Genomic DNA, 27,927 nt, shown 5'->3' on the forward strand with positions numbered 1-27,927 from the left:
ACGACAGGCGTGGCCTCTCGGTCGATTTTCAAGGAGTAGGTGTAGGGGAGCCTACCCACCTCGTCTTTGAAGAGGTCTGAATAGTCCGAAAACATCTTGTGTGAAAAACTTTCCTCCTCTGTCAGATGTAGCTGGTGTATCTCCTTGCTGAGTGTGACCAGTCCCATGCTAAGGCTGTCTTGTAAACCCAGCAGCGTCTAAACGTCTTGTTGCACCACGTGGAACTCTAGGGAGTGGGACTTGTCTGTTATGTAGCATGCTAGGGTTGCTGTCCCCAAGGTGCATATTTAATTTCCTCCGTAAGCAATCAGCCTCGCTGTTCTGGAGCGATCCACTCTCTCTTTGTATTTCACTTGGTTGAACGTTTTGCGAGATATCACGTTGCACTTGGCTCAGGTGTCCACTTTGAGCTCGACAGGGATTCCGTGGACCTGGACTCTGCAGAATATTTCACTCTTCTGTGTCGCTGGTGATCCCACAGTATTGACTGTGTCCGTCGCTACTGTGACCCCATCACAGTAGAACGAATCGTCGCTGTCGCCTGATGATACTGTTCTGTCAATCTGGTTCACAGCATGCTTTTTTCTGTAATGGTGCTGTTGATTGTCTCTGTGACTTCCTGGAGTGGATTTGCAGTATTGATTGAAATGATTCATTTTCTCACCTCCGTGACACTGTTTGCCGAATGCAGGGAACCTTTCTCGTCTGGCCTCGTGGCTGCCTCCACAGTTGCTGCAGCTGGCTATGGACCGAGTTGAATGCTCTGTATTTGGATTTTTCTTGTAAACACTTTCTTTCATTCTGTGCCATAGGCTATCTACGTTGGTTGTGCTTTGCTTTGGTGCAGCCAGTGTCCTAGTGTGTTGTTCTGTCATTTCGTGGATCTGACATATCTCAACTGCTTTGGTTAAAGTTAGTTTGCTGTCACTGAGTAGTAGCTTTCTCATGCCATCATTCATTATGCCACACACAAGTCTATCTTTGATTAGCTCTTCGTGCAAATCTCCAAATTGACAGCTCTTTGCTTTGATTTTTAAATCGCTGACATAGGCTTCAATTGTCTCATCTTGTTTCTGGCTCCTTGTATTAAACTTGTGCCTTTCCATTGTGACGTTTGTTTGTGGATTACATAACTCACGGAATTTCCTTTTCAAGCACTCCGGGTCTTCTCTTGATTGTGCGGGGACTATTTCTTGTACCTCCCCCTCTTCTCCATCGCGCACGGCTGCTGCATATACGAATGCCCGTTCCCGCTCTATGGCTTCCGAGCCAGCCAGGTTTAGCAAGATGAAGGCTTGAGAGCGAGGCGGCTTGTCATAGTGTGCGGCAGCAATGAATATATCATACTCTTGCTTGAATATTCTCCAGTTCTCCGTAGCGTGGCTGTCAAACACGAGTGGACCCGGTTTGCGGAATCCTTCCGCCATGCTAAATGTGAGTCTCGCGCGTTATATAGCCTAGTTATAGGCTACCTCCTAAACCTTCACTTTTCACTTTCGGACGCAGGTTGACGACTGTGTCCACAACGTCTGACACCATGTAGAAAAGACGAGAGGTAGGCAGGTGAGCATAGATGGTGATTTAATATAGGTAGCTTACAGGGGATGACACTATATACAGCATAGTCGTATATGCTGCTATCCTGACCGGTGTTTACTTTCTGAGTGACGTCAGAGTAGTACAGAGGCCGTCACGTATCAAGCTTGTGTATCGGACTAACACAATGCTCTACAGTTCCCAAGATAGAGTTCTGAGGAAAACTGGTGTTCTAGAATTCCTAGATGGAATTCTGAGGAAGATAATGGCGTTTTTTGGAATTCTGAGGGAAAATATGGTGTCCTAGAAGTCCAAGAGATAATTTGGAGTAAATGATGGTGTCCTAAAAATTCCAAGATAGAAAAAACACACCTCAAAGAGTTAAACACAAATAATATGAATTGTATAAGCAGGTAAAAAATCCAGAATGTTGTCTTTTTTTTTATCTACTTTTTCCTCCCATTTTCTATTTTTCTCCCATCCCAATTTCGTATCGTCCAATTCTACCCTCCCCTGTCTCGAACGCTGTTAGGCCATGCCTCCCACAAGCCGCCTGCAATGTGGACGAAGCCTTACATCACGTGTCCCCTCCGGTACTCGAGGAAGCAGCCGTCGCATCTTTTCACCTGCACAGCGCGATCTCTCAGCGGCGGGGGTCTGCGTGGGAGGGACACGCCGCCCCCGTCGCTTCCTGATTCTGCTGCGCAGGCGCACCAACCGACCTGTAGGAGTTGCTGTCCACAACGTCCGATCCCCACCCATCAGCTTTCCCACCCCTAACACTGCCAATTGTGTATGAACGACCAGCCAAGCTGATAGCAATGCGGAGAGCTGGGCTCGAACCCAGCGTCTCCTGCATTGGTGGCGAGCGCCTTGCCCACTACACCACCTAGCCGCCCAAAATCCAGAATGTTGTCTTGAAATGAAATTGGCTCTGGGCCAGTGACAGTCATATATAACCAGGGGTGTGTGTGTGTGTGTGTGAATAAGTGAGCTATTACCCCATGATGCACTGTAACCTCTGTGTATACTGTATTGATTGAGTTAGGGAGCTCAGAGCACTTCTACATCATCCTGCATGAGTAGAGGCAAGACTTCATCAGAGCCTACTTAGATTTACATTTAGTCATTTAGCTTTTTTTGTTGTTGTTGCTATCCAAAGCGACTTTTGTGTACAACAATTTACAGTACAATTAACAGTACTTAACTTCAATGGTTCAAGCCAGGTATGTACTATACTTTTTTTTGCTATTGTTTCTGATAAAGAAACATGGTGTGTTTATATGTGGTACCAATGCCATGTAACTGCAGCATGGCACTAACACTTTCAAGGATAGGGGTTTGATTCCCTTTGGAGCTACCTTGCTAAAAATGTATGCACTTGTGGTACTAGACGCTTTGAATAAAAACCTCCACAAAACAAAATATTCTATGTATGAGGAAAAAAACATAATGTTGTTAGTTCACTCTTTCAAAGATTGTGGCCATTCAATTGTCCTGTGTAGCTCAATGGGTAGAGGGCACTCTGAGGAAGGAACTAACACTGCCAAGGTTAGGGGTTCGATTCCCACTAGGGCCACCAATACTGGGAAATAAAAATGTGTGCAGTCACTCCATGTAAAGTGCTGTGAGTTGTACTGTCACTAACAATGTAGTCATTCAACAAGGCAGTTTGAGACGGTCAGGTTTCAGATTGTATTAAGGTTAGTTATTACATGGCGTTTTAACATTCGCCGAAATGCTTGATTGTGATTGGTCAATAGCGCTCGTCAGAGGTACGTTATTACTCGATAACGGACCTCTGCCGAGCAATAATGACCGCTGTGCGCAGCTGTAGCAATCAAGCCCACTGACACACACTGCATCAGTGCAGCCAATCAGACACACCTGCCGGCTGCTGGCGAAGCTGGCGGCGATGACAGCGGAGCAGAACTGCGTCTGCATTTGATCTCGTCTTGTCGATGGTGTAAAATGAATTAGATATATTGTTAGTAAATTAGCCATGTAATAAGCGGGATAATGTATAGCTATACTCGGTCATTGTCGCAAAATAATTGACCTTCACTACGTTTAAAGAACACCTCGGCGAGGCGCCTCTGTGTTCTAAACTCTGTGTCGGTCAATTATTTTGCGACAATGACCTCGTAGCTATACATTATCCCTTACTCATCACATTCCTCCCCGCTTGCAACACTGGGTTCAACAGTTACTACGCTAGTTATGTTACTACACTGTTATCTAATAAGATTCTTGGGGGTGTGTGGCTGGCTGTACAAACACATCTTTCTGGAGAAGTAGAAGTAAACAAACTAACACTGAGACCAGAGGCCTGATGTGTTTTTCTTCTATGTTTCTCATTGCACCTCAGGGGGGTGAGCAGCGTGGTGCGTCGCTGCGTCGACAAGCGGAGCACCCAGGAGTACGCGGTGAAGGTCATCGACATCACTCCGTCGGACAAGATGACGCCCCAAGAGATGGAGGAGATCCGGGATTCCACGGTGAAGGAGATCGACATCCTCAAGAAGGTCTATGGACAGGAGAACATCAGTGAGTTGTCCTTGTCCTTAACGTGCACAGAGATGCAGGCACGTTGGAAGGGGGGGTGCAGGGGGTGCTCCAGTCAGGCCACTTTTTAAGCAGGGGGTCTGGGGGTCCCCCACCAGGAATTTTTTTGTTACAAAGACTTCATTTCCTGCATTCTGGTGCAGGATTTTTTTTATTTGTACCCTTTAAATGCCAGTGTTTGTGATGGCATCACAAATTATTGTTAAAAAACAGGCTAATATGTATGATTAGCAACAACACAGATTTGTATGGATTTTCAGTTTTTTGTAATTGATAAATACAATATTTTATTCAACTTCAGCCCTGATCATAACACCACATATTCATTTTATAATTCTAACCCTTTAAATGCCAGTGTGTGTGATGGCATATATTTGCAATATATCAAATGCAAAGTAAATTTTTCTGGGGGGGATTATTACAGGCTAGCATGTGTCAATGATTAGCAGTTTTTCGTAAGGATCCCGCCCACCAATCACATGCGGCTCCCTTTGTGTGTGTGTGAGAGCAAGAGAGAGAGAGAGAGAGATAGTTCTCCAACTTGTGTGAGTTGCAGTGATCTCCTGGTTGTTCCCCACCTAGGTTATCTAACTATTGCGCTGGTGCAACTAGAAACACTGGCCTGGCCTGCTTCTAAGTTCAGTGGCCTGACCGCAAAAAAAAAAAAAAATTATTTTTATTTTTTTATCATCTGGCGATCCCCCAGCACCCCCTACCGATTTAAAGTTCCAACGTGGCTGCAGAGATGTTGTCCTCATGCTTAACTCAATCAGCGCCAGAGGTCGCTGTTTACTGTGGTAAGAAGGCCACCGCTTTAAAGAATAGGGATACATGGCGGTGTTTGCAGGGCTCAAACTATATTTTATATCATAGCTATGGATATAAAACTATTTCCCATTTGACATTGAGTATCTATTGTTAAATTTGTGAAAACGAATTTTTTTCATCCATACATTCCCGTTTTATACCGTGGTGAATATGAGTATAGTTTTAGAGTAATCCTGTGTAATCCCAGAAAACGGCGCTATGCAGCGTTTATTTCACTAAAAACCGTGGCGTTTCTCGCTTGTATCAACAATCTGAAATCAACGCTATATTATCGGTATTATGTTTCATCATGAATGCATGAAAGGGTGGGGGGGGGGGTCGTTTTTCTATGCTTCGATCATCACCAACAGAATACGTTACACACACACATTACACACATAAATTCGGATCGCGGGGAAGGGATTCTTCTATCAACGCAAGAGTGATACCATATCAACCTTGACTAGAATGTACTCCAAAAAGAATAGCCCAATTATCTGATCGCCATTCCAAGTATTGATGTCGATCGTGTTGCCAACATAATCCACCAAAGAACATGAACCGGGAGTGCTTGATTCTCCTCAATCCATGTGTTATAAACGCTTGTCCTGTCCGACAAGGAAAACCCGGACCGGACTTTTTAGATCGACGTACAGCCAAAGCCAGAGAGTTTCCAAGGATGTGCAATACCGGCCGCAAGGCAGCAGGCGGCGGTATTGGACGTTTGCGATCTCAGACTCATTCCCAATGATAACACAGGCTCCCTCGATGGATTATGAATGGGAATATCGAATAAAAGAAATAACGATAGAAAACCCGACTTTTCTCGGGTTTGGGGCCCAAGCGATGGCGAGTTAACCCGACTTATCTCGGGTCTGGCGTCCAATGAGTTAATGTGCACATAGATGTTGTTCTCATGCTAACGTGCACAGACATGTTGTCCTCATGCTAATGTGCACATCATAGATGTTGTCCTCATGCTAACGTGCACAGAGATGTTGTTTTCATGCTAACATGCACAGAGATGTTGTCCTTATGCTAACGTACACAGAGATGTTGTTCTCAAGGGGCGGTCGGGTGGCGTAGCGGAGATTGCGCTCGTCATCAATGCAAGAGGCTGCGGTCTCGACTCCCGGAGTCAGCATTGCCCTGCGGCTTGGGCCGGTCGTCATACTAACTCGTTTGGCTGAGTTAGGGGGAGGGAAGTCGTGGGTGGTAATCTGGTGTTGTGGACAGCGATGCCTACATGTCAGGTCTGGGCGCCTGCTCAGCGAAAGTCAGGAAATGGTGAAGGAAGCGTGACCTCCCACGCGTTACGCTTCACCAATGAGAGTCCTCGCTGCCAGGTGAAAAAAGAGCCACTGCCTGTCTCCACATGAGGAAGCATGTGGTGGACTTCAGGGTTCGCTTGTACCGACCAGTAGGAGGAACATGTGCACAACAACCAGGTAGGGGAGGGGGGGAATAGGCATAATTACTAAATTGGGATGGGTAGAAAAAATGGAAAAATCGGGCGGAGAAAAAGAGGATAAAAAGAAATAGATGTTGTTCTCATGCTAACATGCACAGAGATGTTGTCCTCATGCTTAACATGCACAGATATGTTGTTCTCATGCACGTGCACAGAGATATTGATCGGTAAAGTAACATGTCGTTATCTTCAAGGTTCATATCTGATTATTATAAAAAACAAATGTGTTAACTAAGTAAATTTGTTCATTATAAGTCTGACAATAAAGAGGGCATGTAGTTAGTAAAGTATGGATTAGTAAAGTATGATCTGATGATGAGTAAAAAGGGGTGGGATTAAATAAGTGTATACTTCTTCCCACTCCTTTTCAAATATGTAATGTGTAAACTTTTTTTTTGTTGACTTGTGTTTTTTGTTTGTTTTCAGATTGTTGTTGTTGCATATTTGATATAAACGTCAATCAAAAATCAAATCAAATCAAATCATATCTGATTTGTCACAAAGTGGAAGTCCATTCATCCAATTGTGGCCATTTGTTAGCAATGCTAGTAGACATTAATTGGGGCATGAAATATAGCTGACAAATCGCAGGAAGAATCTTTCAAACAGCCTCCTAATGGTTTTATTCTTTTAGGCATTCTTCATTGACTCCCACTAGCATTGCTAACGGATGTTAAGTCTGGACTTGATGAGATGTCCTTCTTGAAAACCCGAAATATCCCTTTAATCTGACCAAATAAAAGTCTAATTGTAGGCTATTGGAAAAGCTTCAGTAGTTTTTCTACCTTCCAGATGTTGACATGATAGTGGACAGCGAAACACAGGGTGTTTGACAGGCATAACTCCCACTGACCTGAGGAAGAGGTCATTCGGTTATGTATACAGATAGACGGTGTTGGCTTTTGTCCCCCGAGGCCTAACAAAAATAATAGTTGGTTTCAGGTTGGTTGTCAGTTAAGGCCATGGGTAGGTAGGGAATTTATTTTATTTTTTATTTTTTTTTATTCTTTCCCACGGCGACTATGGATAGGGAATTTCTTTATTTAATTAACCCTTTCACTGCCACACGACAGAAGGTTAGCCCTTTACTATCACACAACCGACGGCGATGCTCCATCATTAGCATCATTAGCTCCGCGGATGCGGAGCTAATGATGCTAATGATGGAGCATCGCCGTCGGTTGTGTGATAGTAAAGGGCTAACCTTCTGTATTGTCACAGTGAAAGGGTTAACCGGCTGTCGTGTGGCAGTGAAAGGGTTAAAATGTTCACAACAACATGGATGCATGTACTCTGCCAGCATGTTTAATATCCATAATACTAAATGTTTGACTAAGATTTCTATGAAACTTTATTCTAAAAAAAAAAAAAAAAAAAAAAAAAAATGATTTTTTTTTTTTTTTAATATATAATTTTTTTTTTAAACTCATAAAATATATTGGGTCGCACCTAAATCGGCAGGGTCGGTCGGCAACCTGAAACCAACCATTATTTTTGTTAGGCCCGAGTGCTCCATATGCACACTGACCTTTTAATCCTGTCTCTTTCCAGGTCCCTGCCCCTTTCATATCTCATGAACCCATATAGTAGAGACTTATGAGATGAGGTGTCAATGAACTCCGTACAGACTACTACTTTCCTTGGTCTAGGTTAACCACGCCCCCATGATTAAGTGTGTAATAGTGTAAGGGTGTAATAGTGTGTAATAGTGTATAATAGTGTAATAATAATAATTAATTACATTTATATAGCGCTTTTCTAGACACTCAAAGCGCTCCCCACAATGTAGGGTGGAAATTGCCTCCTTCACCACCACTGGTAGCACCCAACCTTGGTCTGCATTTGTCCGATTTTATGTTTCTCTTTTATTATTTGTGATTTTATTACTGCACCTTAAGCTTGAGTCCCAAATCTCATTGTATGCAAATATAATGACAATAAAGTACAATCTAATCTAATCTAAATATTGTAGTCGTGTTTGTTTGCTCTGTGTGAGAGAGAGAGAGAAGAAATGTCTGGTGGCAGCTTTCTAGTTGATTTATAATAGTGTAATAATGTGATAGTGTAATAGTTTGTAATATTGTATTTTGTTTGTAATAATCTGTAATAGTGTAATAGTTTGTAATAGTGTGTACAGATTGTCTACATTTGTTAAATATTGTAGGCGTGTTTGTTTGCTCTGTGAGAGAGAAAGAAGAAATGTCTGGTGGCAGCTTTCTAGTTGATTTATAAGTTCAAGAACATATCACAACAGTGACCTTTCATGATCCTAGGGCCAGTTAGATCCAGTTGAGATCCATTCTATAAGTGAAACGTGGTCTGAACACGACTCTTGTTTTTCTAAGTCCTTGAAAAGCAGCCATTTTTGGAGATTTGATTAACATACGTGACTGAAAGATTTCTCTCTCATCCTTCTAGTTCAGCTCAAAGACTGCTACGAGTCCAAAGCCTTCTTCTTCCTGGTGTTTGACCTGTGAGTGTTCCCCATCACAAACATTTTCTTCATGTCTTAAAAGTATAAAAAAAAAATTGCACTTAATCACAATATTCCACACAGTGTAAAAACCTCCTAGCAACATTAAGTAGGCATTTCACCAGAGGGGTCAGAGCACAGGGTCAGCCACTTGTGACAGGCAGGGGTACAGACACATCCTCATGATGATTCATTCACTGGTAGGGATGTTGAATGGAATTCTCAATATTGTAGTAATAAATCACGCTATATTTCTTTTGCCTTTTTTTTCTTCTTAAACACTAAAATAGCTGCTTTTTGTTACAATGTATTTATCACTTTTTTTTCATTGAAATATCAAATCAGACTCATGCTCCTCAAATCAATGTTATCAGCTATATGGCATCTGGGTAGTGTAGAGGTCTAAGCACTCGCCTACCACCGTAGAGACCTGGGTTAATTTACTGGCAGCGGTACCTCTGGCTTGGGTCAGTCGTCCCTACGAACACAATCGGCAGTGTTCACGGGTGAGAAGCCAGTGGGGTACGAGTCCTGGTTGTTGCAGTGACTCCTACTGGTCGGTCAGGGTGCCTGTTCAACAGAGGGGATCTGGGGGAGAACCTCCGTGTGGGTTACGCTCACCCAGTAAAAGCAGCTGGCGACACCACATGAGGCATGTAGTAGTCTACACCCTCCCCAGACCGACAGTAGGGCAGCATGTGGTAGTCTACACCCTCCCCAGACCGACAGTAGGGCAGCATGTGGTAGTCTACACCCTCCCCAGACCGACAGTAGGGCAGCATGTGGTAGTCTACACCCTCCCCAGACCGACAGTAGGGCAGCATGTGGTAGTCTACACCCTCCCCAGACCGACAGTAGGGCAGCATGTGGTAGTCTACACCCTCCCCAGACCGACAGTAGGGCAGCATGTGGTAGTCTACACCCTCCCCAGACCGACAGTAGGGCAGCATGTGGTAGTCTACACCCTCCCCAGACCGACAGTAGGGCAGCACAACAACCAAGGGAATTGGAACGATTGAATTGGGGATGGAAGCAAATGATGAAAGACAAAAAAACAAAAAAAAAGGTTATCAGCTGTATTTGATTGTAGATTGCATCAATACAATCAACACTAAGCCCTTGTATGGTAGTATTGTTTCAGGTTGAGTCTACACACCACACCGCTGGTTGTGTTAACCTGCAAAAAAAATCAAACATTAAATCTTATAAACAAAAAGAAGAACAAATAGTGCAGCTGGGTAGCGCAGTGGATAATGCACTCGCCTACCACCGCAGAGACTCTGGGATCGAATCCAGCTGTCAGCGGTACCTCCGGCTTGGTCAGTCGTCCCTACTAACACAATTGGCAGTGTTAGCGGGTGGGAAGCCGGCGGGGTATGTGTGTGTCCTGGTTGTAAACTGCCGTTCCTACTGGTCGGTCGGGGCGCCTGTTCAGCAGGGAGGGGATCGGGGGGAAATAGCGTGAACCTCCCCCAGTGAGACTCCTCGCTGTCAGGTGAAAAGAAGCGGCTGGCTGACTCCACATGTATCGGAGGAGGCATGTGGTAGTCTTCACCCTCCCTAGGCCGACAGTGGGGCAATGCGCGCAACGACCAGGAAGGGAATTGGCATAACGACTAAATTGGGATGGGAGAAAAATACAGAAAAAAGTGAGAACAAAGAAAAAAGAAGAAAAAAAAAGAAGAAAAAAAATGTTTTGTACCCGACCTGCGTGTCTTGTCATTACTGTGGTATTGCGGTTATCAGTGGCTGTTAATGGGAATCGAACCTGTGACCCCGTGTTAGTGGGCTCTCTAATCAGCAGGCCACCCTGGTCACTCTTCAAACTGTAGATACAAAAATAACCAGGTCACACTGATTGTGTTCAGACCAAGCGTCTGTCTCAACAATAGCCTGGAATGCTTGTTTGTGTTTGGCATTGCTGCTCAAAGGCTTCATATTTGTTCTGCCCCTCCCAGGATGAGGAAGGGAGAGCTGTTCGACTACCTCACAGAAAAAGTTACCCTGAGTGAGAAAGAAACCAGGTTGGAATTCCTTCGCTAAACTATTTTACTTCACTAATATCTACTTGTGTCTCTTTGGATTAAATGAGAGGTGTCATTCCAAAATGCTCTTACTATATCCATCATGGGGGGGATTGATATTCATCACCCAGTATTTCAAAAACACATACATGACGTATACAGATATTACATCATCTAAAATGTTGCCTCCAGATACAAAACAAAAACATCTATACTATAATAATAACCCATGGTGGGTTCTTTCAGTCAAAACATCTCTCACTTCAAATGGTGGATAGATATATATAATTTTGGAATGAAATGTTTTGAATGCTCTCAATTGACCTGTCTCAAAACCCTGCCCCTTTTCTTGATCCTCCAATCACAACTGTCGCTTACCTCGGACAAACCAAGTTTGTCCGAGGTAAGCGACAGTTGTGATTGGAGGATCAAGAAAAGGGGCAGGGTTTTGAGACAGGTCCATTGTATAGGAATATCCTTTTTTGATGCATGCATTTGGAAAGTTTTATATGTACTGTACAATTTTGTTACACAACCTGAATGATTGAATATTGATATTTGTACTTGTTGTGGGGGTGCAGGAAGATCATGCGGGCTCTGCTGGAGGTCGTCAACTTCCTCCACGCTCAGAACATCGTCCACCGGGACCTGAAGCCTGAGAACATCCTGCTGGATGACAACATGAACATCAAACTCACAGACTTCGGCTTCTCCGTGCAGATCGAGCCGGGACAGAAGCTCAACGGTCAGTCAGAGTTACAAGTCCAGCTGAAAACCCCAGTATTAAAGGGGACATATTTTTGTCTTTTTCAACAAGTTAATATAGGTCTTTGAGGTCCCCTAAACATGCCTTTGAATATTCTTAAAAAAAAAACACTCAGATTATGCATTCTAGCAGCCTCTACCTCTGTTTCAATTCTGTTCTCAATTGGCTGTTTCTGTGCCTGTAACGAGCTAATTGCTTTTATCGTACAAATATGATAATTATTGTACATCTAGTAGTGGGGATTGAATTTTCAGACTGGACATTGCAGATTAAATATGACTCCAGATTCGGCAATAGTATAACAATCTTGTTAGAAATGTTGTCAGAAACGTATATTTAACATTCAATTTTAGGTAGAAAAGAGTGGCGGCTACGTGGCGCAGTGGGCAAGGCGCTCACAACGAATGCTGGAGACTAGGCTCGAACAGGATGCCTCCTGTTCGAGCCCCGCTCTCCACATTGTTTTCAGTTTAGCTGGTCGTCCACAGTAATACACATTGGCCGTATTACGGGGAGGGAAACTGAAGGGTGGGGATCGGGCGTTGTGGACAGCGACTCCTACAGGTCGGTTGGGAGGGTTGAATTGGACGATATGAAAATTGGGATGGGAGAAAAAATAGAAAATGGGAGAAAAAGTGGATTAAAAAAAATGTAGGTAGAAAAGAGAAGAGCCGCGATCTTGTACATGCACATCAAGCTATTTTCACACATACATACTGTAAGATTACTGTGTTTCAGCCTGGTCGTCGATCGTTATCATCAGCCCCTGTCCGTGTTATCTCTGTCCTCTGCGTTGTGTTTGTTTCATTGAGGCAATTGTTCGTGGTGGAATTCCGTCCTCCCACGGCTTACTGGCTGAGACACCCCTATATATCCCCGGTGCATTTTCGAACAATCGTACACTGAATTGGACTGTTTATATCAAAAAGGGAGCGCTCCAGGCGGCTGGGTGGCGCAGCGGGCAAGGCGCTCACCACTAACGCAGGAGATACTGGTATCGAGCCCAGCTCTCGGCATTGCTTCCGGCCTGGCCGGCCGTCATACTAACACAATTGGCAGTGTTAGAGGGTGGGAAAACCGGTGGGTGGGGATTGGACGTAGTGGTCAGCGACTCCTAAAGGTCGGTTGGGTGACGCCTGTACAGCAGAAACAGGAAGTATCGGGGGCACCCACACGTTACTCCTCGCCACTGAGAGTTCGAGCTGTCTGGTGAAAAGATGCGACAGGCTGCCTCCTTGTGTACCGGAGGGGACATGTGATGCAAGGCTTCTATCCTCACTACAGCCGACCAGTGGGAGGCATAGTCTAGCAACGTTCAATTACGAAATTGGGATTGGAAGAAAAGAGAAAAAGAAGGAGAAAAAGTGGATAAAGGGAAAAAAAAAAGGGAGCGCTTCTCTCTCTGTCTGTCTACTGAGCGTGCTTGTTATTTTTTCAGGAATGCTATCCGACCTTGAGACCACCTAACTGTCGCCTAGGTCAGTGGTTCCCAAAGTGGGGGTAGGGGTAGCGAGCAGCCGCGGGGGGTCGCGAGAGGATTTCCAGAATGTATTGATTTAATAAAAAAAAAAAAATGTATATATATATATATATTATAATTTTTTTCTTTACATTTTTTTTATGCAGTCAGGCCACTGAACTTAGAAGCAGGCCTAGGCCAGTGTTTCTAGTTGCAGTGGCGTGATGGTTAGATAACCTAGGTGGGGAACAACCAGGAGATCACTGCAACAGAGGGTAACGCAGTCTAAACTCACACAAGTTGGAGAACTATCTATCTCTCTCTCGCTCACACACACAAAGAAAGAAAAACAAATAATCCATCAAAATCAGTGTTGTTGCTAATCATTGACACATGCTAGACTGTAATAATCCCCACCAGAAAAATCTTCTTTGCATTTGATATATTGCAAATATTTCACCTTTTGTGTTTTCTTTTTTTCAATAATTTGTGATGCCGTCACACACTGGCATTTAAAGGGTTAGAATTATAATTAATTGAATATGTGGGGGTTATGATCAGGGCTGAAGGTGAATAAAATATTCATGAAAGAAAAAGTGGAGGGCGGCTGGGTGGCGCAGCGGACATTGCGCTCGTCAACAACGCATGAGACACCGGTATCGAATCCGGCTGTCGGCTATCAAGACAGGCGAGGGGAGAATTGGCACGGCTAAATTGGGATGGGAGAAAAATTGAAAAAGAGGAGAAAAAGTGGATAAAAAAATGAAAGAAAAAGTGGTAGGCTAAATTATTTCAACATAATATTTGTATGGCAAGAGGAAAACAAATAAAAATTCAATTTGACATTACAAAAAAACATTCAAATATTCCTGCACCAGAATGCAGGAAATTAAGTCTTTGTAACAAAAATATAAAAGTGGCCTGACTGGGGCTATATTTTGCACTATATTTCCTGGCCTGAATGATTTCCCCAGTCCGGCCCTGGTTAAAAGCGTCCAATGCTTATTAGTGCGTGTGCGTTTGAACATTTGTATGTTTCAACCATACATGAAAATGTGTATTTAATTTTTTTTGTTAAAACAAATAGAAAAGGTACCACCCCTATAATAGTGGGGGTCGCGGCTCTCTGACACCGTTATTTCGGGGGTCGCGGTCTGAAAACTTTGGGAACCCCTAGCCTAGGTGACGAACCCCACTATCTCGCTGTTGCTCTGATTTGACCTAGATAACAGGGCTCTAGCCATGTCAATTATACGTCTTAGCCAGGCCTCATCTGTTCCAACAAACTGATCCCACCTAACTTTAAACTAAACACTTGTTAAGGCAAAAAGCTATTTAACATACGTACTTATCCTGTTATAATCATGACGAAAAACAGCCATTGATTGAAAACTTTATTAACAGATTGCAGAATGGGTACAATACAGTACGGCTCAATACACACAATTGTTAAGGGGATGCAGACCAGAGAAAAACTTTCGTCTTGTTTACATCAGGGTCCCCCATTTTCAATTCATCGTAACATTTATGACATACACGACATACAAGATATCACGCTATTAACTATGGCGATTGTGGCTGCAATTCTGGATGGCTCATTTCAAGAGGGAGGGTTCTTGTCACAGCTGAACTGCAGAAAAGGCACAATGCACATATTTAACATGTTCTCAGTGTTGGGACAACTCCTCGTTCTGTAAAAACAATGCAACACACAGGAAAAGGCCATTTAAAGGTCCCCTTTTAAAAAAAATTCCAGGCTGCAAATTTGACCAAAGGTAAAGGTAATCTGTATGTTGTGTGTGTCATATATGTTATGATGAATTGAAAATGGGGGACCCTGATGTAAACAAGACGAAAGTCTTTCTCTGGTCTGCATCCCCTTAACAATTGTATGTATTGAGCTGTACTGTATGTACTGTACCCATTCTGCAATCTGTTAATAAACTTTTAAATCAATCAATCAATCAATCAACTCTGCTCTATAGATAGATATTATATTCTTTCAGGTTTAGGGTTAGTGAGTCAGTACTATAGACAGACCATAGATTATTGTTTCTTTCAGGGTCAGGGTTAGTGAGTCAGTACTCTAGATAGATTATATATTGTAGGGCTTTTCAGACTCATGGGTCATTCAGGGGATCTAAGACTCGCCCCACCACCCCCCCTCCTCCCTTAATTTCCACTGTGACTTAGTCCAAATATTACACTTTGATGAAGCAATACACTGAGTTCAGGCATATTTTAAATGAGCTATTTCAACACTTTAGTTTCCAAAATGATTATATTTGAGATTATGTTATCATCTGTATTATTCTTTTTTTTTATAAAATGTCCTTTTTATATTGAGCATTGAATATTGGGTCACAATTTGCATTTCTAAGTGGATATAGTATTTTGGAATAAAACCCTTCAAAGTGAACTGTAGCAGTAAAAGACGAGGGGTGACAAAACCTAAATACAGTCAAAGAAAGTAAGAATTGGACGCTTTCTTCCATCTCAATGAAGAAAACAAGAGTCAGTGCACTGTCCATTCTCAAGTCAAGTGTTCCTTTATTAATCCCCTTGCAGAGATTCAGGTGTCATAGCAGCAGGGGGAGGGGTATAGGCAGAACATATAATAATACATAGTAATAATAGTGGACTGGCAGAATTCAATCAATAATAATAACAACAATAGTAGTATATACATGGTATATATTGTGGTAGCACACAGCACCAGAGTCTGTGCAGTGTTTAGTATTAATAGAGTTAGACAGTCCTAACGGTTCTCAAATTCTCCAGCCAGCTATTGGCAGCAGTCCATGCCCAGGGCTGTGGAGCCTGATGGCTACTGGCACAAAGGACTGGCTGAAGCAGTTTGTGGCGTGTCGGGGGGGGGGGGGGGGGTATGTCTATGTCTGAACGTGCTCCTCATAGAGGGAGTGGGAGGGATTTTCCAGTATAGCGTCCAACTTTTTCCTCATCCTCCTCACTGCCACCATCTCTAGTTTGACCAGTTCGACTCCCACTACAGTGGAAGACTTGACCCAAGGCAACGTTACTTGTCCCAAACGGACACAGGAATGATTCATGTCCTCAGCCAACATTTCAGTCAACTTACATGTCTGTTTCTATCTGCCAATGTTCAGCAGACAAACTCCATCTCATAAGAACCCCATCCTCTAGTTTCAACAACCTTCTCCTCTCCCTGGCCTTAGCTCATCTCACAAAGGTTAAGAGGCAACAGGACACTTGCAGAGAGCTATTTGCTGCCCCTGCCCAGTCACTAAAGTGCACTGACCTTTTAGAGGGAGGACCGCAACTTTACAGGATGTACCAAAGCAAGAACAGGACCTGCTGAGTGAACACAGTAAATCACTTCCATATCCATCTATTGAAATGTAAAGTAAGTCACTTCTGACTTTAGAAATGAAGGGGAGTTTAGATATAGGACTGTAGTTTTGAGGTGAGGAACGGTCAAGATTTGCCTTTTTTAACAAAGGTTCAACTACTGTATAGCTTTTTTGAAGTGGCCTGGAACACAGCCTGAGAGAGAACTGTTTATTATGGCTCAAAGAGGAGGACCAATAGAACTGTTTATTATGGCTAGAAGAGAAGGACCAATAGAACTGTTTATTATGGCTAGAAGAGAAGGACCAATAGAACTGTTTATTATGGCTCGAAGAGAAGGACCAATAGAACTTTATTATGGCTAGAAGAGAAGGACCAATAGAACTGTTTATTATGGCTCGAAGAGGAGGACCAATATAACGAAGGTTATCCGATAACCCTATAGTTATATGATACTGGCGTAGTGTTCCGCTTTCGCCTATGGGATATCCTCTGCGCACGCGCACACCTACTTGAAACTTCTCACATGTACCTTCTCATCTGCCTGGTCATGCCCACCTCCGGCCAGCATATAGCCCAGGTGGGGTGATCAGCTCCCCCTTCCGAGTCTGAATTTCAACTAAACACAGCCAGGGGTCCTCAGGGCTAGTGAAAAGCGGAACGCTACACCAGTATCATATAACTAGGGTTATCGGATAACCTTCGTTATATTTCTACTGGCTACGCGTTCCGCTTTCACCTGGGACAATGGGAGAAGGAGGGCACGTAGCCCCGACAAATGCACCCCCTGAGGTCCCCTTTACGACTATCAGAAAACACGGGTGGGGTCCAGGCCCCCCGCTCGTCCTAACGAGGAGCGGAGGGTAGGACTCCGACCATGTGTAGTGGGGCGCAGTTACCCCAAAAATGCACAAGGTGACCATGCACCCCGCCAGTTGCCTAGCAGCGGGATGCAGAAGGGGTTCCAGCTCTAAGGGCCGCACGAGAGGCGGGGCCCCTGGCTAAGGCCGTGAGATAGAACCCCCCAAAGGTTCCGATGAGGACCAAGGTCCTCCCGCCGGATTATAACCGCCCTACCCCCCTCAGGGCCACCGCGCTACTTACCGAGCCGAGTGCAGAGAGAGGGAGTGCGCATGCGCTTGACCGTGAGTCACAGAGGGTGCCATGGGGGCCAGCTGGGTGAGCCCCCCCCCCTGTGCCGCCAGGTCTGCCCCACCCATTCTCATACTGGAAGCTCCGGGCTAGGTCTGACGAGGCAGCCGCATAACGAGCTTCCTAGGAATGCCGGGTAGAGCTGCCGCGGCGATAACAAAAAAAAAAAAATTTGAAAGCATTTTTTTTTTTTTTACTCTTTATAGCATATAGCCTGCCTCTAGTCTAATGGCGCTTTTCCACTGCATAGTACCTACTCGACTCGACCCGCTTTAGGTACCTGGTACTTCGTTCCTTTTCCACTGCAGGTACTACTCCGTTTGTCTCCGTGTGGGGATGGATGCAGGCGGGGCCGCTCGCTTGTGAACACTGAAAGCTCCGTGAGCATAGCTATGTCCGAGGGCTTGCAGCAAGCCAGAGTTTAACACAGTTTCAATTAATCAATCAATCAATCAATAACAACATTAACCAGACTCTCGTTGTGTCTATTCTGCTAAAGCTAACGTTACCTCTCATTGTGTCTATTCTACCAAGCAACCCGGGTTTAACGTTACCTCTCGTGTATATCTGCTGACGTTAGCGTTAGTATTAGGCTAACAACAACAAGCTTAACACATCAGCGATCTTGTTGTGACACTAAACTCTCCGCTCTGTGGTAAATTGGGTTGATGTCGGTTTTGTTTCATCAATAAATGAGGCAGAATACACAGTGAATCCATCCTTTTTTGTTTATTGCACTTGGTGCTGTTGCAAACAAATCCTGAATGAAATGCATCCTTAGTGAGGCAGTAAAGATGGCGGCTTTCTGCTTTTGTGCAGGAGGCTCCAACGTGTGACGCGTCTCTCTTCTGACCAATCAGTGGTCTGCAGTGTTTCACGTGACTTTTCTGGTACCACTTCTACCCAATAGCGTTGCTTGGAACCGAGTAGGGTATATCTGCAGAGCCGCAAGCCCAACGTCTGGGCGCTACTTTATTATTATTATAAAAAACAGCGGTGATGCGGTATTCAGCCTAACTCTGCGGTGGGCGTGATGCAACAGCAATACTGCGGTAATGCGGTTATCGCGGCAGCTCTAATGCCGGGGGCCTTCAGGCTAGCAAAGCAGAGCACGACTGACACCTGGTGGACACTAGGCTAAGACTGATCCCACGGCCAGGATGAGACCTGTGTCCCCCAATGTAGCTGCCCCTCCGTAAAATTGGAGCACCAGACAGGGGACGTACGTTTGGCCGTGAGTCACAGGGATGCTAGAGGGACTGACTGCCCAAGAGCAGCACCCCACTGGCCCACCCACTGGGTGGGCCCCCCCCCCCCCCTGTGACCACAGGCCTGCCCCATTACCCCCTCTTGGGAGTCTCTGGCTACGTCTGACCAAACAAGCCCTCTCACAGAGCTCCCAGGGGTTTCAGGAGCCTACAGGCTGACCAATACCTTAGTAAGAGCGAAGCTCGATTGTCTGCCTGGAGGAGGGAAAAAACCCTCCTTCACATCTGTACACATAGAAAATGCCATTTTATGCTGTTTTGACAGATCTGGGGGCGTGCAGGTTTGTACGGTAGTGTCGTAAAAGAACACCCGGAACCAGGAAGCACTGACCTCTAACTACCAACACGTTAGTCTGTAGGGAGATAGAATAGGCCCACTACTTCCCCACCGTATTGGCCCGACACCCCACTTTAGACCCCTAGAGGTGGGGGAGTCGGCGAAGCCCACCATGTGAGATGTGACACAGCCCAGTGGCCGAGGTCCCACATCAATGATTGATTATCTAATTGAAAAATTCCTATTAACAGATTGGAGAATGGGTACCACACCGTACGCTCAATACACACAATTGTTAAGGGGGGAATGCGGACCAGAGAAAGATCTTTCGTCTTGTTTACCTCCGGGCCCCCCATTTCCAATTCATAAAGAAGAAGATCAGAGATGTGGGATCTCAGTCTAAGACTCGGGGGGGAAAACGTACCACAGTACCACTGTGTGTCCTTCCCCCTACATTCGGATGACGAGCAGGGCCACAGCGTGGGCAGACGGCATCCCCCTTTTTAGCAGGGGGGCTGCTTAGCAGCCTACACAGGATGGAAAACCTTCGCCATGTCTCTTACAATCAACCGATCGGGAGATATGCGCGGCATGGATCTGACACCCTCCCCCCGTTTACACAGAGGACGGGGGCAGAACGTCCCATTACAGGGACCGTAACTGACCTATTCCGCCAACAAGATTCAGAATTAAATCGATTTTGTCTGGCCAGGATTGCCGCAGCTGCGGCAGCTGCTTTATCATAACAGAGCCAGGTTCGTAACAGTGTGCGATGAAATGAGCCTTAAGTAAAAAACACCAATACCCCATCCCTCGCCTCCTACCTACGGACAGGAGAGAGCACGGTCTCCTCTTATGGGAGACCTTTACACTGTATTTTAGTATAGAACCTGGGAAAGAAAACCACCCACCGCGCGACCCCCTCTCTGGGCAGACCCCGCAAAGGCTGGGTCTGCCAGCCTAAGCCGGAGACTCTAGCTACAAGCAGCACGACGTGTACCAGTGTAAACCCAACAAAAACCCACCACTTTAACTGGGACCCTGCTAGTGACATCCCCTATTACAGGCACCCCCAACACGTAGAAAAAAAAACTGGGGAAGTGCGCACGTAATTCCCCTGGTTGCTAACCCCAGGGTTAGCAAGGATCCCCACACATCCGGGTTGGCGGATAGCGGGGAACCTCCTTTATGACAAGAAAGATATGCTAATACAGCTCCGGCGCCGAACACGGCGTCAGGTCATCCTGCCTGGGTGGGACGTCATGCATACGTCACCACGTGAGGAGCGTAACGAGGCCCTCTTCCCAGTTAACATACAGGTGAAAAACCAGAGTTTCATTTGTTACCATGTTCAACGCCAGGCTCTGCCTTGAGGTTTTTTCCCCCTCCCTAGACAGCATCACATCACAACATATACGAGCAGATTCAACACACATCTAACACACATCAGTCAGTTAAAAACCTGCTGATAAAAGACATACAAAATGTCTACCACCTACCTTCCCAGACCAGGAATGGTAACGTGGTGTACCCATTTGGCATCATATCAGGCATACTTATGGAGGAAATGATTGCACGTCATATCACAACATATATGAGTAGATTCAGGGACCCCCAGACGTAACGCTAGTTCCAAGTTTCAATCGAAAAATGGAACTAAGCACCGCTCGCAGGCTCTGGGCTATACGCCACAAGAGACAGCGGCTCCCAATTTTATTAAATAACAATAAAAAGGCGGGGGGTCACCGGATAAATCTATCACACATCAGTCAGTTAAAAAACCTGCTGATAACAGACATATACAAAATGTCTACCACCTACCTTCCCAAACCAGGAATGGTAACGTGGTGTACTCGCCGTTTGGCACCATATCCTACGACATATTTATGGAGGAAATCATTACACGGTTGTTGAACAGACAACTGCCGGTTCTAGCCGGACATTTTATTTTGAACCATCAACATCAGCGTCAGCCAAACAATATATACAGCGTAACAGAATTACGTACATAGTGGCACATTTGTTGAACAGAAAACTGCCGGTCTGGCTTCAGAGCGGACTTTTAATGGCGTTCCAACAACCAACACCAACACAACAAATATGTACATAACGGGGCGAGGAAGAATGTAAGCACAACGCTTGGTTCCGACAACCCTCACCCCTCCCCCTGTGTACTGAGCCTAAATGTCTAAATACTAAATATATAATTCCCCGTTGTCGTGCGTACAGGTTCTGGTACACATCTGACAGAGTGGGGAGTGTGGCAGGGTCCCTCTACACTGCATGGCTCTGCGACGCTTCACCTCATTCAAAATAGGTGAAGCAAGACACGCGCCAGTAGGATATACTGATTGAAAATGGCATTAACAGATTGCAGAACGGGTACAATACAGTACCGCTCAATACACACAATTGTTAGGGGGATGCAGACCAGAGGAAGACCTTTGTCTTGTTTACCTCCGGGTACCCCATTTTCAATTCACCAATTCAGGACATGCAACTACAACTACTAGGAACCTAAAAAGGACAATAACACTACCTTATGCATACTGCACCGTATGTGAATACTGTATATTTCAGTTAGTTAGTTAGTTAATTATATTGACTTGTTATATTGTTTACACTGCTTGTTTTTACTACCTGTACCTCCCCTCCCCCATGCTGCTATGATGCCTGAATTTCAATAAAGGAATATTTTATCTTATCTGAAGAAAACTAGAATGCTAGTTATGTAAACAAAAACACAGCTAAACTGTCTCAGCAGAGCGTGTGTATCCACATCTTGATTGATTGAAAACTTTATTAACAGATTGCAGAATGGGTACAATACAGTACGGCTCAATACACACAATTGTTAAGGGGATGCAGACCAGAGAAAGACTTTCGTCTTGTTTACATCAGGGTCCCCCATTTTCAATTCATCATGACATTTATGACATACACGACATACAATGAATGAATGAATGAACACTTTATTTAACAGATTGCAGAATAGGTACAATACAGTACGGCTCAATACACACAATTGTTAAGGGGATGCAGACCAGAGAAAGACGTTTGTCTTGTTTACATCAGGGTCCCCATTATATCATATATATCATGACATTTATGACACAAATCGATCTCTAAACAATGTTGTATGTCTCCGTAATGGTGGTGGTATGATGGTATGATTCTGGCCTGGTAGGTTAAGTGGTTCCCAAAGTGGGGGTCGCGAGCCGCCGTAGTGGGGGTCGCCAGATGATAAGAAAATTTAAATAAAAAAAGATTTCCAAAAAATATAAAATAAACGTTTTTTTTCTTTTTTTATGCAGTCAGGTCACTGAACTTAGAAGCAGGCCAGGCCAGTGTTTCTAGTTGCAGCAGTGCAATAGTTAGATAACCAAAGTGGGGAACAACCAGGAGATCACTGCAACTCACACAAGTTGGAGAACTATCTCTCTCTCTCTCTTGCTCTCACACACACACACAAAGGGAGCCACATGTGATTGGTGGAGGTGGGACCCTTACAAAAAACAAAAAATCCATCAAAATGAGTTGTTGCTAATCATTGACACATGCTAGCCTGTAATATATCGCAAATATATGCCATCACACACACTGGCATTTAAAGGGTTAGAATTATAAAATTAATATGTGGTGTTATGATCAGGGCCAACGTTGAATAAAAGATTGTATTTTTTTCAATCTGACATTACTGAAAATCCATCAAAATCAGTGTTGTTGCTAATCATACATTATGCTAGCCTGCTTTTTAACAATAATTTGTGATGCCATCACAAACACTGGCATTTAAAGGGTACAAATAAAAAAATTCCTGCACCAGAATGCAGGAAATGAAAAAAAAAATTTCCTGGTGGGGGACCCCCAGACCCCCTGCTTAAAAAGTGGCCTGACTGGGGCTATATTTTGCACTATACTTCCTGGCCTGAATGATTTCCCCAGTCCGGCCCTGGTTAAAAGCCTCCAATGCTTATTAGTGTGTGTGCGTTTGAACATTTGCATGTTTCAACCATACATTTCCATTTAAAAAAAATAAAGACATTTTATAATATATATATTTTTGTACCTCCGCGGCTCTCTGACACCGTTATTTCGGGGGTCGCGGCCTGAAAACTTTGGGAACCCTGTTTCTATATCTATCCCACCGTGTCTGTGTAAAATCTTGTACACGTTATTTCTGAACGGACATGAGATGCATATAACATTGTTTAGAAACCTTTTTGCGAACTTTAGAAGGTGTTTTTTGTCAATTTTCGTCCGTAATGTTACTCTGTGGATGTCATTTGTTGACACCGGATGGCCGTATCCTCGCAACAAAGAGAGCTGCTATTGATCGAGCGCAAGATACTTGACCGAACTCGCACGCATTACGTGTAGTCCGCCGAGGTGGGAACGGGATGAAACGATACAGCCTTCACCTTACGGCCTAATAGTAGGTAGGGAGTTCTTAAGAAAAGTAGTGGGAATTACATCAATGGTGCATGTAGAAGAAGACATTTTGTTAATAATTGTGGTGAGCTCTTGCAATGACAGAGGAGCAAACTGGTAAAATATTGTGGGTTTGGGTGGAAACACTGCATGGAGTGGCGAAGGAGAAAACTGCTCTAATAATTGAGATTTTGTCCACAAAGAATGACAGAAATGTATTGCAATCATCCTAAGTCAGAACAGAAGTGGATGGAGAACCAGGTGTAACAATTCTGTTTATAGTTTCAAATATGACTCTGGGGCTGCATTTACTATCCCTTATTAGGTTGGAGAAATAGCTTGCCCTAGCATCTATGACCATTTTGTTGTATTTGGCAAGCAGGTCCTTCAAATGTTGATAATGAACAGTTAAATTTGTTGCACACCATAGTCTCAGTTCTTCTACAAAGTATTTTGAAGGCATGTATATCCTCATTGATCCATGGGGTGGGGTTTTCCGTGGGTGATTTCCATGTATATATATTGAAATTCTTTATTCGGAATAACCCCTTGAGATGTAGCATCTGGTTTTCGAGGGGCTCCTGACACAATACAATGTATGTACATTTTCAGAAGAAGAAAAAACACACAAAAAACATTGGACATCAAAACAGTCTACAACAACAAAATCAACTGAGAAATGACATTACAAAATAAGTAAACCAACATACAAGATCACAAAATAAACAGGACAAACAAAACAAAACACAAATCAAGCAAGGATAGGAATGGGGGGGGGGGTTTAATTCTATGACTGAACGTGCTCCTAATCTTAGTTAGTTCCTCATAGAGGGGGTGGGAGGGGTTTTCCAGTATAGCATCCAGCTTGTTCCTCTTCCTCCTCTCTGCCACCACCTCTAGTTTGTGAGCGAGTGAGTTAGTGACCCTGCCGGTCCTAGAGGTGCTTCGCATGTGAAAATATGTTTACATGCATGTGGCATGATAGAGGAAGGATAATATTTCAATAAACACTTGCAGCTAAAACCTTTAACTGTCCCAAAAACCAGGGAACTACATTATGTGGTTCAAAGTAAAAAGTTCTTTGCAACCCCTGGAAATGTAGAGTTCACTGTTTCAAGGAACCAAATCATTTTTTTAAAGTTCAATTACCATGACATTTTACACTATAGACATGTTATCTGTCATATTGATCTCTTTTAATTCAGAGGTGTGTGGGACCCCTGGCTACCTGGCCCCAGAGATTATTGAGTGCTCCATGGACCCCCACCATGCAGGATATGGTACTGCTGTAGACATGTGAGTATCCAGACACACAAATACACAGTACGGGTCGACCGATATATCAGGCCGATATTGGCAATTTTTTTAAATAGTGGTATTGGTCAATATCAAATTTCGATATTGGCCCACCAACATTATCTTTTACAGGCTCTAGTGGCTCAAGTTTCAAGTTTCTTTAATAGTTGTCATACAGAAGTACAGAATACTTTCATACAAAATGCTTCTTACTGTTACGCTCCAGAGACTGTGCTAGACAAGATAGTATCAAATAACATAGTATAGCATGTAATTTAGAAGTAGAAAATGAGGTCACAGTGTTCAGTATAGACATATGTACAATGTTCGATGCAGAATAGACGTAACTGAGTTACCATATAATATACAATACTATGCAGTGTACTAATGTACAGTACTATATAGTGCAAAGCAGAAATGGGATGAGGTACAATTTAGGTACAATTTACAGTAAGGTGTACGAGTTGTAGTGCAATCCTTCATCAATAAATATAAAGTGTGGGGAGTGGGTGCTACAGTGTGTTTGTTTAAAGTGAGTGTGTGCTATAAAGTGTGTGGAGTGGGTGCTACAGTGTGTTTGTTTAAAGTGAGTGTGTGCGTGTGGATGTGTGTGCTATGTGAATGCTGTAATGATGCTATGAAACTAGAGATAGCAAGGAATATGTTGATAGCAATCCCTTCATGCTAGGTGAGCTAGGAAGGGGTTAAATAGGGCTCCACATTTAAGTTTATTTATTTATTTTCTACCCAGGGACAGTGCACATTAATCAACATCTTCAGTTTCCACATCGATGTAAATGTGCCAGAATTAGCTAATGAGCTCGTTTTCATCTGTAGTCCCTGCCTACCATGCATGTCTTTATGGTGTGGGAGGAAACCAGAGTACCTGGAGGAAACCCATGCGAATACAGTGAGAACATGCAAACTCCACACAGAAAGGCCCCTTGCTGGGGTTCGAACCCAGGACCTTCTTGCTGTGAGGCAGCAGTAGAGCTGTCCCTGTTTTTGGGATTCTAACTTCGCCAGAGTTTTTCGAACAGACGTTCGAACCATCGTTTTTAATCATGCAAAAAATGTGCTCCTAAATACAGTGGCGTAGCGTCGGTAAAATGACAGAGGATGCCAAGTCAGAAATCTTTTTCACAACCTATGTTTTGATAATGAGTTAAACGTTGCACCCTTGGAACGCCCCCGAAGTTTGTTTACACCAGTCAGTCGGCAAAAAAGCTGGGAGTTACCATGGCTAGATAGTTAGCCATGGACTCAAGTTTACTCAGTTTGACATAGCCGCTTACATACATACTGGTGCACCCATATATACCGTCTGGGTCGCGCACCGGCATTATATAGTCCCTACTGCATATCACTACATAAGGGATAATACATGACGTGGTGTGCTGTTATCTGAAAATAATACTCAATGCCCGGGGGTAATTACCTAACGTTAGCCCTTGGCCAAGTTTGGTTTGCATGGAAAGTAACGTTAGCTAAATAACGTTAGCTAGCAAGCCATAAAAAGGAAACAGTTTAATGTGACTGATCTAGTGAGCCAGAATCAGAATATTCTACCCATAAATAGCTAATGTCAAATATAAATAACTTGACGGTCATACCAAACCATTCGTTTTGACAGGAGCTAACTAACGTTAGCTAGTTAGCCAGCTAGCACCGGTGATTGATTTCACTCACCCAGTGATGTCGTTCTTTGACTAACTTTGTCAATGGACCTGGACTGATTGGTTAGATCCAAATACCCACTGGTGGTCCATGGATTGTTTAGGACACCTCCCGCTTTGTCAAACAACAGACATCTCCAGCAAAACAATTGTCCTCTGTTAGCCGAACCAGTTAACCATTCAGTCCTCTTGTAGTTGTCGACATTAAAAGTACGTTGTCCAACCTTATTCCCGGATCTTGCCTGAACAATGCACAGTTGTGGTGCTTTGATTAGTAATTGTTGTTCAAATTTAAATTTTGTGAAATCATTTACTAAGAGATACTCAACAAGATCTCCGTCACCTTCCATTATTGTTTGTTGTTGATTGTTCAACTGGCTAGCTAGCTAGAACTTAGAATGAGACGATGACGTTCAGACGTTGTCACGTTTAGCTTTTAATGTGATTTGATTGGTCTTGAACCTGGAGCAGTCAGATATTAGTGGAATCCTCAGGTCACAAGGTTGGTGGGCCGTTAAGACCAACCCCATTGAATTAAGCTTGAATCTTATTGGCTAATTCTTTTTTTGTAAATGGATGCCAGACATTGGCATCCAAGCCTGTCTTCATGTCAATTAAAATAATGCTACCAGCAGAGAAGAGAAGTGTACCTGCAGCCAATCAGTGCAGTGTTATAGAGAGTGGGCGCAGTTTCGCTCGTTCGGTTAATTTCTCCAGGAGGGAGAAAATTATAACACAGATGAAAAATAATGATTTTCTTATTATTGTAAACTATAAAAAATATAAATTTTTTAATAATAATCTTTTTACTGGTCATATTTTTGGAGAAGCTTGGCTTCCTTTGGCTGCCATGAATATTCGCCACTGCCTAAATAATTTTTCTGGTTCAGTACTGTCGAGTCTTGACTTTAGGCACATAGCGCACATTTACGGATATAACGTAGCACATATGCACATATCGCGATCATGTTTCCAACGTAATCCACCAAAGAACACAAACCGGGGGGGCCCGACCCTCGTCGATGCATGTGTTATAAGCGCTTGTCTTGCCGGAGTGTTTAGACCCTGCCCGCACGCCGCAGCTCGGCCCAGACAACAAGCCAGATAGTTTCAAATGGAGTGCAATAGCGGCCGCAAGGCGTTAGGCGGCGGTATTGGACGTTTGCGATCTCAGACACATTCCCAATGATAACATCAGGCTGGATGGATGAATTATGAATGGATATAGCGAATAAAAGAAATAACGATTAAAACCCGACTTTTCTCGGGTTTGGCGCCCAGCGCATGGCGAGTTAACCCGGGATATCTCGGGTCTGGCCCCGAATGTGTTAATTAAGTCTTTGACTGCCATGCTGTTTTTCCATATTTACTCCCTGGAGCCAGCTTTTTTGACCAT

At 43.9% G+C, this 27,927-nt stretch overlaps 1 protein-coding gene across 1 annotated transcript in view; it reads left to right on the forward strand.

Annotated features, from left to right (window-relative positions):
- Nucleotides 1-27,927, forward strand: part of phkg1a (phosphorylase kinase, gamma 1a (muscle)) — a gene marked incomplete at its 3' end in the record, with an annotated part of 82,759 nt that overhangs the window by 29,127 nt on the left and 25,705 nt on the right. Inside the window, exons 2-6 of the mRNA XM_084317466.1 lie at nucleotides 3,905-4,083; nucleotides 8,798-8,852; nucleotides 10,811-10,876; nucleotides 11,458-11,621; nucleotides 24,765-24,855. Coding sequence (XP_084173592.1) covers nucleotides 3,905-4,083; nucleotides 8,798-8,852; nucleotides 10,811-10,876; nucleotides 11,458-11,621; nucleotides 24,765-24,855 — 555 coding nt within the window. The remainder of the gene's footprint in view (nucleotides 1-3,904; nucleotides 4,084-8,797; nucleotides 8,853-10,810; nucleotides 10,877-11,457; nucleotides 11,622-24,764; nucleotides 24,856-27,927) is intronic.

This window comes from Notolepis coatsorum (genome assembly GCF_963971535.1).
Source record: "Notolepis coatsorum genome assembly, chromosome: 1".
Classification (NCBI taxonomy): Eukaryota; Metazoa; Chordata; class Actinopteri; order Aulopiformes; family Paralepididae; genus Notolepis; species Notolepis coatsorum.